Source organism: Paramisgurnus dabryanus, chromosome 3, assembly GCF_030506205.2.
Source record: "Paramisgurnus dabryanus chromosome 3, PD_genome_1.1, whole genome shotgun sequence".
Classification (NCBI taxonomy): domain Eukaryota; kingdom Metazoa; phylum Chordata; class Actinopteri; order Cypriniformes; family Cobitidae; genus Paramisgurnus; species Paramisgurnus dabryanus.
Window position 1 is genome coordinate 14,951,740 of NC_133339.1, and position 13,200 is coordinate 14,964,939.

At 35.6% G+C, this 13,200-nt stretch overlaps 1 protein-coding gene and 2 pseudogenes across 1 annotated transcript; all 3 read right to left on the bottom strand.

Moving 5' to 3' along the window:
* Window positions 1-7,826, bottom strand: part of LOC135768472 (uncharacterized) — a 35,207-nt pseudogene extending 27,381 nt beyond the window's left edge.
* On the bottom strand, window positions 3,468-7,849 carry LOC135769025 (uncharacterized). Its single transcript, XM_065278390.2, has 3 exons — window positions 7,712-7,849; window positions 5,919-6,129; window positions 3,468-5,548 (listed from the first exon to the last, which is right to left on the bottom strand). Exons 2-3 carry the CDS (start codon window positions 6,004-6,006, stop codon window positions 4,575-4,577), a joined length of 1,062 nt encoding a protein of 353 aa, XP_065134462.1. The 5' UTR covers window positions 6,007-6,129; window positions 7,712-7,849; the 3' UTR covers window positions 3,468-4,574.
* Window positions 7,850-9,418: 1,569 nt separating this feature from the next.
* On the bottom strand, window positions 9,419-11,165 carry LOC141281915 (uncharacterized; annotated as a pseudogene).
* Between the last annotated feature and the right edge of the window lie 2,035 nt (window positions 11,166-13,200).

Here is a 13,200-nt window from a genome sequence, read left to right on the forward strand (position 1 = left end):
TAAATATCTACTGCGTGTCTTTAGTAAGTTCAGTCGTTATTTCACGCCAAAATGATGGTTTGCGCAAGCCGTTAATAAATCTGGGCCTTAAAGGGGTCATATGATGAAATATTTTAATTTGTAAAATAAATCTTTGGCTTTACCAGAGTCCGTATGTGAAGTTTTATCTCAAAAAACCCTATAGATAATTAATTATAGTATGTCAAAATTGCCATTTTGTAGGCCTGAGCAAAATGTGCCATTTTTGGGTGTGTCTTTTAAAATGCAAATGAGCTGATAAAATGCAAACACTGATCGCAATGATAGTGGTTTGTTGAAATAAACATGCTTCATCAGTCAGTGCTTTTTACTTTAATGTTTAAAATGAATGAATTAATTAATATTACTAATTATTTGTCTTTAAAACACAACTTTGGTTAAGTTTCGATGAAGGGGTACTTGAGCCTTACTGATAGGGCTGTGGGGGTACTTAGGGCTAAAAAGGTTGGGAACCACTGGCCTATACTGAATAACTAATGGCCAGATAAGTTGATAATATGAGTACAGTGATTCCAAATGAATGTCCAAAAAACTCGTAATATGTTAAATCAAAAGTTTAATAATGTCTTTTCTCGCAGCCCTGCGCTGTGTTGGTGTAGATATGCGCCGGTGAACATCATATGCGTGATGACCTTGCAGCTTAAATTACCCTAAATTTATAGCCATAAAGATAAAAGTAAAACAACATTCGAAACTTCAAATGATGTATTTTTATTTGTGTAAACTCACAATAAGGAGAAAACCTTGTGCTTATTTATAATCATTAAAAACATGACGTGCTTTCTGCTGGTTTGGTTTTAGAGCGCGTCACAAAAAAAGAACAGAAACTCAAATATTTTTTTATTCGTTTTGTCAATTTAATAATTATTTAAGTGCAACATATTTCGTATAGGCTTATTTATTTAATTATTATTTCTCAAACAGAAACGTAGCTTAATAATCCTCTGTTGATTTAAATCTATTTGTGCACGAAACTAAACCCATGGAGGAAATTATGATATTTTAGGAGATTTATTTATAAATGAGTGAACAACGCAAATCCGGAAAGGAATTTATTTCTAGACAGCCAGTCTCGCAGAGCGGACATTTCGGTAGCTTTTTTGCGAGCTGCCGCTGTGGGTTTTGTCTAGAAGGGATACAGCAAATGCCGAAAAGTTAAGGATTAGATTTGGAGGTAGGATTATTAGGATGAAAACAGCGGTTCTGGCTAAATTAGATACAAATACATCCTACAATCGTGTGAAATTTTGTGTTTAGAGTTGGGTTTGGTTAAAGGATTAGGATATAACAGTGCTCATCCAACGAGATTTCGTTTGCTGTATCCCTTCTATCCACAACCGCAGGCGTGGCGGGGATGTTTTAGCAGTGGCGGGCCGCCACGGTTGAATGTATATAGCGGAAACACTGCATACAGACCCGTTTGCCACTGAACCTGCATTAACGACGACAGTGGGGCTTTTGGCCTTAGTCAAACGGGTTGGCACGTATGGTTGGGTTGTGATTTTGGCGCTTTCTTTCTATTGCGAATAGTATGCCATACAGACCCGTTTGCCACTGAACCTGCATTAACGACGACAGTGGGGCTTCCGGCCTTAGTCAAACGGGTTGGCACGTATGGTCGGGTTGCGATTTTGGCGCTTTCTTGTGTCTTGTGAATAGTATGCCATACAGACCCGTTTGCCACTGAACCTGCATTAACGACGACAGTGGGGCTTCTGGCCTTAGTCAAACGGGTTGGCACGTATGGTCGGGTTGCGATTTTGGCGCTTTCTTGTGTCTTGTGAATAGTATGCCATACAGACCCGTTTGCCACTGAACCTGCATTAACGACGACAGTGGGGCCTCCAGCCTTAGTCAAACGGGTTGACACGTATGGTCAGGTTGCGATGTTGGCGTTTTCTCGTGATCTTTTAAATAGTATGCAATATAGACCCGTTTGCCACTGAACCTGCATTAACGACGACAGTGGGGTTACAGGCCTTAGTCAAACGGGTCGACAGGTTTCATTTTCTCTTAAAAATCGGAAGGTGACCCTTAGTTACCATATATACCGTCGCAGTGGGCCCCCAATTTGCAAAATCCTCAACTGTGGATAAAACAATTATGCCTCAATAGTTAGTCTGTCTGAAACTAAGCTGATTAAACCACATCACTGTGTGACACTTGCATTACATGTGAACGGCCCCTACGCTAATATGATTTTGTTTTTCTCTCCCTGTCTCGTCCCTGGGTCCCATTGACCCTGAGGACAACGAGACAAACAGACCCAGTTCCGGTAGATGTGAAAGTCGGCACACCTCTGATCTACTGGTCGTCCTTCAATGTGATGCCCAGCTGATACCTGACCAACGACCACCGGCAGGACCCGCTTAATATCCGCTTAATCTCTGCTTAATCTCCGCTTAATCTCCGCTTAAGCTCCTTATCCGTTTATATGTGTGTATATACATGTATATCTCCCAAGGGTTTTTCCCTCCTAGGACTTTTATTTTTATTTCCTCGGCTAAACAACCCGGGGTTTTTGTTTTTTTTCTCCTAGGGGGTTTTTTACCCCGGGGAGGTAGCCTGCTTTGGCTTAACTTAGCTTCTTCTTCTAGACGTTACATTAGTAATAAGCTCGCTCATAATGTCGCGTCAGAGCCGCAGCAAATTTGACTGCTTATGCTATTGTGTATTATGTTATGCTATCTGTCGTTTTTCTGTGCTTTTACTGCTTCTATTAATGTAAAGCTGCTTTGAAACAATTGAGTATTGTGAAAAGCGCTATATAAATAAAATTGAATTGAATTGAATTGAATCCTGGGCTGAAAGTTGGTTGACTTGATTTGTCACAGATGTGCAGCAGTTATCAACAACAATTAACCATTACCAAGTCTTTGTCTTTACAAAATCAAACTAAAATAACAGCATCACGCAAAGCATTCTGGAAACCAATATCTTAAGAAAAAAACAAAAAAGGTTGATGGGGATTTCTTAGCCTCATGCAAAGCATTCTGCAGTTATTTTTATAGTTTTTAAGACTTGTTAAAGTTTAATGTTCACTTAACTTTGAACAAACTGTTGCCAGTAAATAACATAAATGTAAATCTACAGTAAGTTACTGGCAACCAGGGAAGCAAAAAAATTGCAGTGTTAACTTATTTCTCTGTAGACACTTCACTGACTTAACTTCACTTTAAACTATTGAATTACTCATATTTAGTTGCTTAACAATTGTTGTTGTAAACAGCTGCCAGTAATACTGTAATTTCTATATAAATGTTTAACTGTGTTAAAGTGGAAATAAACATGTTAAGTGCACTGCTATTTTTTAAACTCAACTATAAATGCTAAGATAACAGTGTTATGTGTGCTGAACAGGTTCAAAGCATGTGACAATCATTTTAGTGGTTATAGTTATAACTTTTATTACTGGGATCAGCGTCACATGTAATCAACAATCAAGAAAAAAACATTTGTAAAATGATCTGATGTAAATAGAAATATCTGAATAAAAAAATAACACTGCATATGTTTTTAGCTACCCAGTCTCATGAGGTTTCGTGATATATAATTTTTTGATTCTTTTATTCGTGATATTATCACAAATTTCCGCTTTTTTTGTGATCGTATAACGAATTCCTGTTTTCTTGTGATTATCATGTATTGGTTACTCAACTGCTTTTTCATATTTTTAAACCATTGTTGCTTCGGTTTAGGGTTAGATTTGGTGCTTGCATTAGAATGTCACGTTATATATTGGTTTATACTATTTTTTGATTTATTTTTTATATGTCGCCTGGTGTTAGAGTTGGGTTTAGGTAGGGATGTCATTTTATGTAAATCTAACCCTGAACCGAAGCGACAGTGGTAAAAAAAATAGGACAATACAGTTGAGTAACCAATACGTGATAATCACATGAAAAAAGGAATTTGTAGTACGGTCACGAAAAAACGCGGAAATTCGTGATATCATCATAAAAAAAGAATCAAAAAACTATGTGACTATATAACAAAATTTTGTGAGACTGGGCTGGTTTTTAACTATTTGAAAAGGGTCTGGGAAATAGACTCCAAAAGAACATGAAACAGAAGCGCAGTAATAAAGTAATGCTTGACACATCAGAACTGTTTTCACAATTGAAACACATAACATCTCTTGAGTGTGAATTTTGGATGTAATTTCAAGTCCACACATGAGATTTGCAGCTCCTGCGGCCAAAAACTCTTTCCACAAGCAGTTCACAACTACATCTTTACATCTGAAAGTCCACTCATGACCAGTCGTGTGTATCTTCTGATTCAATGTCATAATAAACTCATCACTGCACAGAAGAGTTGAATGTCTTTCTTCAGAATGTAAGCGCTGGTGATTTCTGAGACTTGATTTCCACATAAAACTCATTCCACAATGAGGACATGCAAACCGTTTCTCTCCAGTGTGAAGTCTCATGTGTAAATTAAGGTCAGTTTTTCTTCTGAAACTCTTTCCACGGTGATGGCATGTGAATGCTTTCTCTCCGGTGTGAACTATCATGTGTCTCTTAAGAGTGCCTTCACTTGTGAAACTTTTTACAATGAAGACACGCGTGACGTTTCTCTCCAGTGTGAATTTTCATGTGTTTCTTAAGAGCGCCTTGACTTCTGAAACTCTTTCCACACTGAAGACATGAGTGAGGTTTCTCTTCACTGTGAATTGTCATGTGTGTTTTAAGGTTAATTTTACTTCTGAAACTTTTTTTACACTCAAGGCACGTGAACGGTTTCTCTCCAGTGTGAATCCTTGTGTGTATCTTAAGGGTAATGTTTAGTGAAAAACTCTTTCCACATTGATGACAAGTGTAAGGTTTCTCTCCGGTGTGAACTCTCATGTGTTTCTTAAGGTTACCTTTATCTCTAAAACTCTTACCACAATGTTGACAAGTGTAAGGTTTCTCTTCAGTGTGAACTCTCATGTGTTTCTTAAGGTAACTTGCAGTTGTAAAACTGCTTCCACACTCATGGCACGCATTTGGTTTCTCTCCGGTGTGAATTCTTGTGTGTCTCGTAAGGTCACTTGAAGTTTTAAAACTCTTTCCACACTGAAGACATGTGAATGGTTTTTCTCCGGTGTGAATTCTCATGTGTTTCTTAAGGCTAGATTCAACTGCGAAACGCTTTCCACACAGATGACACGTGTAAGGTTTCTCTGCAGTGTGAATTTTCAAATGTCTCTTAAGGTTACCTACAGATGTAAAAGTCTTTCCACACTCATGGCACACATGTGGTGTTTCTTCAGCGTGAATTCTCAGGTGAGCCTCAAGTTTACTTTTATCTCTGAAACTCTTTCCACATTGTTGACATGTGAAAGATTTCTCCTCACTGTCAGTCCTCTTGTGATCTGCAGGGCGTTCATCTTCACTGAAACTATTTTCACACTTTATGTCTTCTGTCTTCAGAGTTTCTTTCTGTGAAACATTATGATTTATTTTTACAATCTGATGTTTCTCATCCACTTCAGCTTGACTCTCCTCTTTCACTTCTATCAAATCTAAAATGAAGACAGTAAATAGTTCATATTGATAAACCAGAGTGACAAAACACTTTTGAGATTCAATGACAAAAGCAACATGTCATGTAATATTTATGTGAAGTACATTATGTCATTTCTATTGTTAATTTCTGCTCTTGTAGTTTAACTGTAGTAGAGCATTAAATGGAGGTCACAGTCATTCAATCCACTGAAGGTTGCTTTGGATAAAACTCTTTACCTGATATTTCAATCTAATTCTACTGAATCTATTATAGATGCAGAAAGTTATCATCTCATGGATTTTAGTTTATTTTCCCCTCATGTTCCTCAATGTTTTTATAATTATTCCTCAACCATCTAAGATGAAGATTGAAAAATAGACACCAACCTATTTGTTCCTCAGTATCTTCTTCCTTTATTCTACATGGTTGTGGATCTGTCATCTTCTCAAGCTCCTCTTTCACCAGCATCAACATTATGTCATGAAGATTTCAGTTGTCACACATGGAGTGATTATTTGTGTGTTTGACTTCAGCATTTATTGGTGGATTGTTGTAGGAGGAGCTTCACTGAAGATCTCAATCACTTTATGGGTGTGGCTGGAGATTTTAGAGAGGCTTTGTCAGTAAAACATTCATAGAGGTAGGGGTGCACCGAAATTTCAGCAGACAAAAAATTCCAGCGGAAAATGGAAATCGGTTTCAGGCCAAAATAAAAAAAAACGAAAATGAACGTCTCCCCCTAATCCTTGAGCAAGCGCTTAGATTTGCCCCTCCCTACTCCCCCAGAAGCACTCACAATGAGTACGTTTACATGCACAGAACAAGCGGATAACTATCAAAAATCTGCTTATTATAGAAAACTCTTTTCATGCGTTTACATGCAAATCAATAAACTGCCTATGCAGACAACTGCGTTTACATGGGACTTGAAGAATTATCAGTTTTCTCGCAGGCAGTGACGTCACCACCTATAGTACATAACACCAGTCGATCAAAAAGTCAACGGCATATCTGTCTTAAGCTGTAATAGTGTATCTCTTCTCATGTCTGCAGAACCTGTAAATGTAACATGAGCTGCTATTCTCACAGTTTCTCTGCCAACTGCTTTAGTGGAGCGGAGACTTTTATGCGTTACTTTGCCTCATTTTCCACTTGTGATGTTAATCTTTCATACCAGGAGACATGCGCAAATGGACAAAAGCACTCACTTAACACTAGACCCATCGTAAAGTCTGTGTTTTTATTCACAGTTTTGTTTGATGCGCAATGACACATCCTAGCAAACATGATTAGTAGGCCAATGGGCAGGTTTGGCCAGGATGCCGGGGCACACCCCTACTCTTTTTCGAATGGAATCATGGGATTTTTAATGACCAGAGAGAGTCAGGACCTCGGTTTAACGTGTCATCCGAAGGATTGTGCTTTAAACAATCACCTAACATAAGACGAGCTTTCCTGTTAACTCAAGCCGAGCGCCAATTAAATAAACCAATAGAGGCGGGGTTACAGTTTACACAAGCAGTAGTGACACCGTGTTAATCATAATAACGGACACAGATTTCAAAGCAGGTAAAAAGATACCTAGTAGGTACCGAACTTTAACATTTAAACTTTTTTTATCATAAAATTGTTTTAGTTTAAATGTGTCAGGTCTGTGCTCAAGACATGAAGACTCTGGAGTGGAACAAAAGAAGGATGATGGGGTGTATATTCCAATAGACACTTAAAACATTAAGGTAAATTGAATGTTGAGGTTCACGTAGGCATCTTTGTATGTATATACACAACATTAGGGGTGCACCGATAAATGCAGATATACACTAATAATATGTGGCCGATAACTATTCTGAATCGCACAGCCAATATTATTTGCAGCTATTTCGTGCACTACAGCTTTTGATCAGTAACTTAGGTCCTTATCGATCAAAATTGTTTTAAAATTGTACCAGAGATTTAAAGTAATGAAGAACTTTTACTCACTACTCAAGTAACTGTACTATATCAAAGTGTATGAAATGTAGTGGGTTTAAAAGAATGACATTATAATATAGTAAAGTAAAAGAAAAACACAAAGTACATCCTTTGCAACAGTACTTAGTATTTTACACCTGCATTTTACAAGCATCATCCTATTTAAAAAATCACAAACATTTGTGTAGCCCCTATTTTCCAAACTTACCTGAAACAGTCCGAAGTAATAACGAGTCAACTCCTCGGGGTAAAAATGCGTGCAGTACTTCTGATTGCAGGCAAGATTTTCGTTTTTAAATCCTCCAAGAAACGCGAAAATCACGTCCTTTCTCCTCATAAATTTCCCTCGTCTCGTCTCTTCTTCTTCTTCTCTTATAACGGCGGTTGGCATCCAGTTTAAAGACGCATTACCGCCCCCTCTGCTCCGGAGCGTGGATCTGATGATACTTTCAGTTTTCCTTACTCCCAGATTACTTCTCGATTATACTAATAAATAAATAAAACCACATGAACCCAAATACACACATACAAAAATATATACTTACTTATATACTTTTTTTAATAACATTTCCTAAATGTTCTCTTACTTTGTTTTCCTGTACACTACTTTTATCCATTCATAATTTCTCCCTTATGTTACCTTATGTTAAAGCAAACCCTCCCTAGGAAAATTTTATTGGATTAAAGTCTCTTTTGGCCAATGCAAAACAAAGTTTTTAACAATCACCTAACATTCAACAACCCAAAATGATTTTAGACACATTTTTCACATGCACATCACAATAAAAACTCTAATATAGGAAAGTAGCTATACATACAAAATAAAACATTTTATCATACATTCATCTTTAGTAAATATAGAAAATTACAAATATTTACATCAGGCTCACATTTGCTTTGTGAGTAAATTTACATGATAGCTTAAGAAATCACTGAATACTGAATTAAGTGAAACTATTTACTATGTTTTTCCCTCAATTTAGACAAATTAATACATACCTCTCTTTTCTTAATGATTCCCTTAATCGATGTACAATGCGTCGTGAATGTTAGCATTTAGCCTAGCACCATTTATTCATTAGGATCCAAACAGGGATGAATTTAGAAGCCACAAAACACTTGCATGTTTTCCCTATTTAAAGACTGTTATATGATAGTTAAACAAGTAAGTATGGTGACACAAAAATAAAATATGGTGATTTTCTAAGCAGATAAAAACGTATAACTATTAAATGGGGAAAGAGCACACTGCGTTCCAAATTATTATGAACATGCCATTTTTGTTGATTTTTCCAATACAGTCAGTAAGTTTACAAATTTTATTTTACCCTCAACAGTTGACAGATGTTATTCTATGTAAATGAAATTAAAATGTTAAAAGACACTCTAATACTTTGAAAAATATGCAAAATATGCTGTTCCAAATGATTAAGCAAGTTGTAGTACAATTTGGGTATGAAAAAAATATCTTTCTGGGAAAAAAGGATGCATTATCTAAAAATGTTCATGTTGAGGGTAAAATAAAATTTGTAAACTTACTGACTGTATTGGAAAAATCAACAAAAATGGCATGTTCATAATAATTTGGAACGTGGTGTAAACCTTTTTCAGTTTTTTCCTTCAGATTTTGGTTACCAGAATGCTTTGCATGATGATCTTATTTTATAGTTTTATTCTGTAAAGACAAAGACTTGTTTATAGTTAATGTTCATTTAACTTTAAACAAACTGTTGCCAGTAAATAACCTAAACTTAAATCTACAGTAAGTTACTGGCAAACATCTTCCAATAATACTGTAATTTCTACAGACATTTTTAACGGTGTTAAAATAAGTAAATAAACATGTTTAGCACTTTATTTACTTTTATTAGTACTTTTATTGCTATTTTTAAACACAACAATAAACGCTAAGATAACAGTGTTCTGTGTGCCGAACAGATTTAATAAGAATCAAATCCTTTTGGTGGTCATACAGTAATAACTTTTATTATACTGGGGTCATCATCACTTCACATGTAATTAATAATCAAGTAAAAACATACTTCTAAAATGATCTGATGTAAATAGAAACAGTGATGGAATAACTAAATAAAAAAATAACACTGCATATGTTTTTGACTATTTGAAGAGGGTCTGGGGTCATATAGACCCCCAAAGGACCTTAAGCGCAGTAATAAAGTAATGCTTGACACATCAGAACTGTTTTCACAATCGAAACACAAAATATCTCTTTTGAGTATGAATTTTTGCATGTAATTTCACACTCAAAACACACATGAGCTTTGCAGCCCCATCAGCCAATGGGTTTCATATTAGGTTTCTCTCAAAGTCTTTCATGGGTAAATTCAACTGTGAAACTCTTCCCACACAGATGACACATGAACGGTCTTTCTCCGGTGTGAACTATCAAATGCTTTTTAAGGGTACCCACATATGTAAAACTCTTTCCACAATGAAGACATGTGTAAGGTCTCTCTCCAGTGTGAGTTTTCATGTGCTGGCCAAGGTTTGATTTAAAGGTGAAACTCTTTCCACACTGTTGACATGTGTAAGGTTTCCCTCCAGTGTGAATTTTTGAATGTTTCTTAAGGTAACTTGCAGATATAAAACTCTTTTCACACTCATGGCACACATGTGATTTCAATCCAGTGTGAATTCTCAGGTGAGTCTTAAGTTTACTTTTATCTCTGAAACTCTTTCCACACTGTTGACAAGTGAAAGGCTTTTCCTCACTGTGAGTTTTTATGTGCTGGTTAAGGTTCGATTGAAAGGTGAAACTCTTTCCACACTGTTGACATGTGTAAGGTTTCTCTCCGGTGTGAATCCTCATGTGATCTGCAGGGCGTTCATCTTCACTGAAACTATTTTCACACTTTATGTCTTCTGTCTTCAGAGTTTCTTTCTGTGAAACATTATGGTTTATTTTTACAATCTGATGTTTCTCATCCACTTCAGCTTGACTCTCCTCTTTCACTTCCATCATATCTAAAATAAATACAGCAAATAGTTCATATTGATAAACCAGAGTGACAAAACACATTTGAGATTGTTTAACAAAAGCAACATGTCATATTGCTAATTGAAGGTTGCTTTGGATAAAACTCTTTACCTGATGTTTCAATCTAATTCTACTGAATCTGTTATAGATGCAGAAAGTTATCATCTCATGGATTTAAGTTTATTTTCCTCTCAATGTTTTCATGAATATTCCTCAACCATCAATAATAAAGATTATAACATAGACACCAACCTATTTGTTGCTCAGTATCTTCATCCTTTATTCTACATGGTTGTGGATCTGTCATCTTCTCAAGCTCCTCTTTCACCAGCATCAACATTATGTCATGAAGATTTCAGTTGTCACTCATGGAGTGATTTCTCTGTGTGTTTGACTCCAGCATTTATTGGTGGATTGTTGTAGGAGGAGCTTCACTGAAGGTCTCAATCACTGTGTGGGTGTGGCTGAAGATTTTAAAGAGGCTTTGTCAGTAAAACATATATGGAGAAATATATGAGTATGTTATTAAGTTTATTAAAGAATGTGAATTAAATAAGAGAATATAGAGAAGGTTTTTTTGTTTTTTCAAGTATGTATATCTTGATCCACACTCCAGTCCAGTCGGTGGCAGTAATGCTCCTATAAGTTGGTTGCCACCCGCCATTAAAACACTAAAGAAGAAGAAGAAAACATTCATGGAGGCATCTGTTTCAAGATTTAATCTGTCCAATTTGTAAAAAATATGCATTAAATCAGACTCATTCCTAGATTAATAAGATCAAGATAAAAATAAATCCACATTGATTATATTTAAGAATGTAAGTGCCAAATGTGTAAATATTCATCTCAAGAGAATCTGAACATATGAAAATTCTTAGATTATGTTTTATAAAACAACTTTAAAGCGTAATCAAGTTGAAGTTGTTTTTAGTCATAAAATAAAATAAACTGTATTTAGTGACTCTCAGACCATTATATTTAAAGTTCACCCAAAAATGTTGTTACAAATTTCTTTGTTCTGATGAACATGATTGAAGATATTTTGAGGAATTATTCTGAGGAATTTGAGGAGCCCCATTCATACAAAGTTGATATGGTCATCCAACCTTATAGACTAGACCAGAGTTTTTGATAAGGACCTGAGTTCTTTTATTACTAAATAATCTTTGAATCATGTCTTCCAATACTAATTACTGTAGTCTAGTGAATCATTTTTATGCATACAGTCTGTTTACTTATAGCACATGGATTGTTTATGAATTACTTTTAAACTGCAAAACACACTCACAAATAAACATTTAAAGAAAATGTATACTGCATTGAATGTTATTAAATGGAAAACCTGTATGTAAATGAAATGAAATATGTCAGGTATTGAAATTTAACAATGTAAATGAAAACAAAAATAAATTATATCAAAACAACCATCTGTGTGTTGCCTTACTTTTAACAGTAACTTAACAATTTTACAGTATCACTGCAGGATTGTCAATATTACATCACTATCTGAATGTATTTAACTTATTTAAATTAACCACATACAGGTGCTAGTCATATAATTGGAATATAATCAAAAAGTTGATTTATTTCAGTAATTCCATTCAAAAGGTGAAACTTGTATATTATATTCATTCATTACACACAGGCTGATATATTTCAAATGTTTATTTCTTTTAATTTTGATTATTATAACTGACAACTAAGGAAAATCCCAAAATCAATATCTAAAAAGAGGTCATTGCAAAAAAGGCTGGCTGTTCACAGAGCTGTGTGTCCAAGCATATTAATAGAGAGGTTTTTTTGTGTACTTTTAAATTGACTGTTGTAAACATTAACTTTGTTGGAATGTCTCTCTCATACACCCTCACGCATCAAATTTCTGTTTTAAAATTTCCCAGAGAAGTACTTTTACTCACTACTCAAGTAACTGTACTATGTCAAAATGTATGAAATGTTGTGGATTTCCAACCCCTGAAAAACTCTTTCCACAAGCAGTTCACAACTTATGGCAGAGAAATATTTAGTGTTTTATCATTATAAATGTTTTATATGGTGTACTTTTAATGTGTTATACGTTTAATTTCTAAATGAATTGGGTTATCTCTCTGTAGCTTTCACATGTTTTTCCACAGCTAGGCCTGGATGTGTGACCTTGGTAAGAATAGCAAGCTGTATGATGCGCTAGAAAACAAAGGCACTGTGTTTTACCAGCAATGAGTGTAGAGAACTTAAAGGTTGCAAAGATACAGGCACAGAACACGCAGTTTGGGCTATTAAACTGGGGTATTATACACTCTAAAAACAAACGCTGCTATATAGCACCAAAAGTGGTTCTTTGCTCATAATCATAGAAGAACCATTTTTAGTGCCATATAGCACCGGTGAAGCACCTGTGTAGAACCATATAGTGCTATGTAGAACCATGTGTGGTGCTATATGGCCCCTATTTGGTTCTACACAGGTGCAACACAGGTGCTTCACCGGAAAAACTCATAACGGGGTCATTGGTCTTTGTCATTATCATTTTGCCAATGCAGGTGTACACCTCATGACCAGTATTGTGTTCTAGAGCTTTATAACACAATTCTTTAATAAAATACTTTGAAGAGAATCTCAACAGTCTCTGATTCTCCTAAAGTAAATATATGACAAACTAAAGCTTGAAACACACCAAAAGATAACCGAGATAAGACCGATTA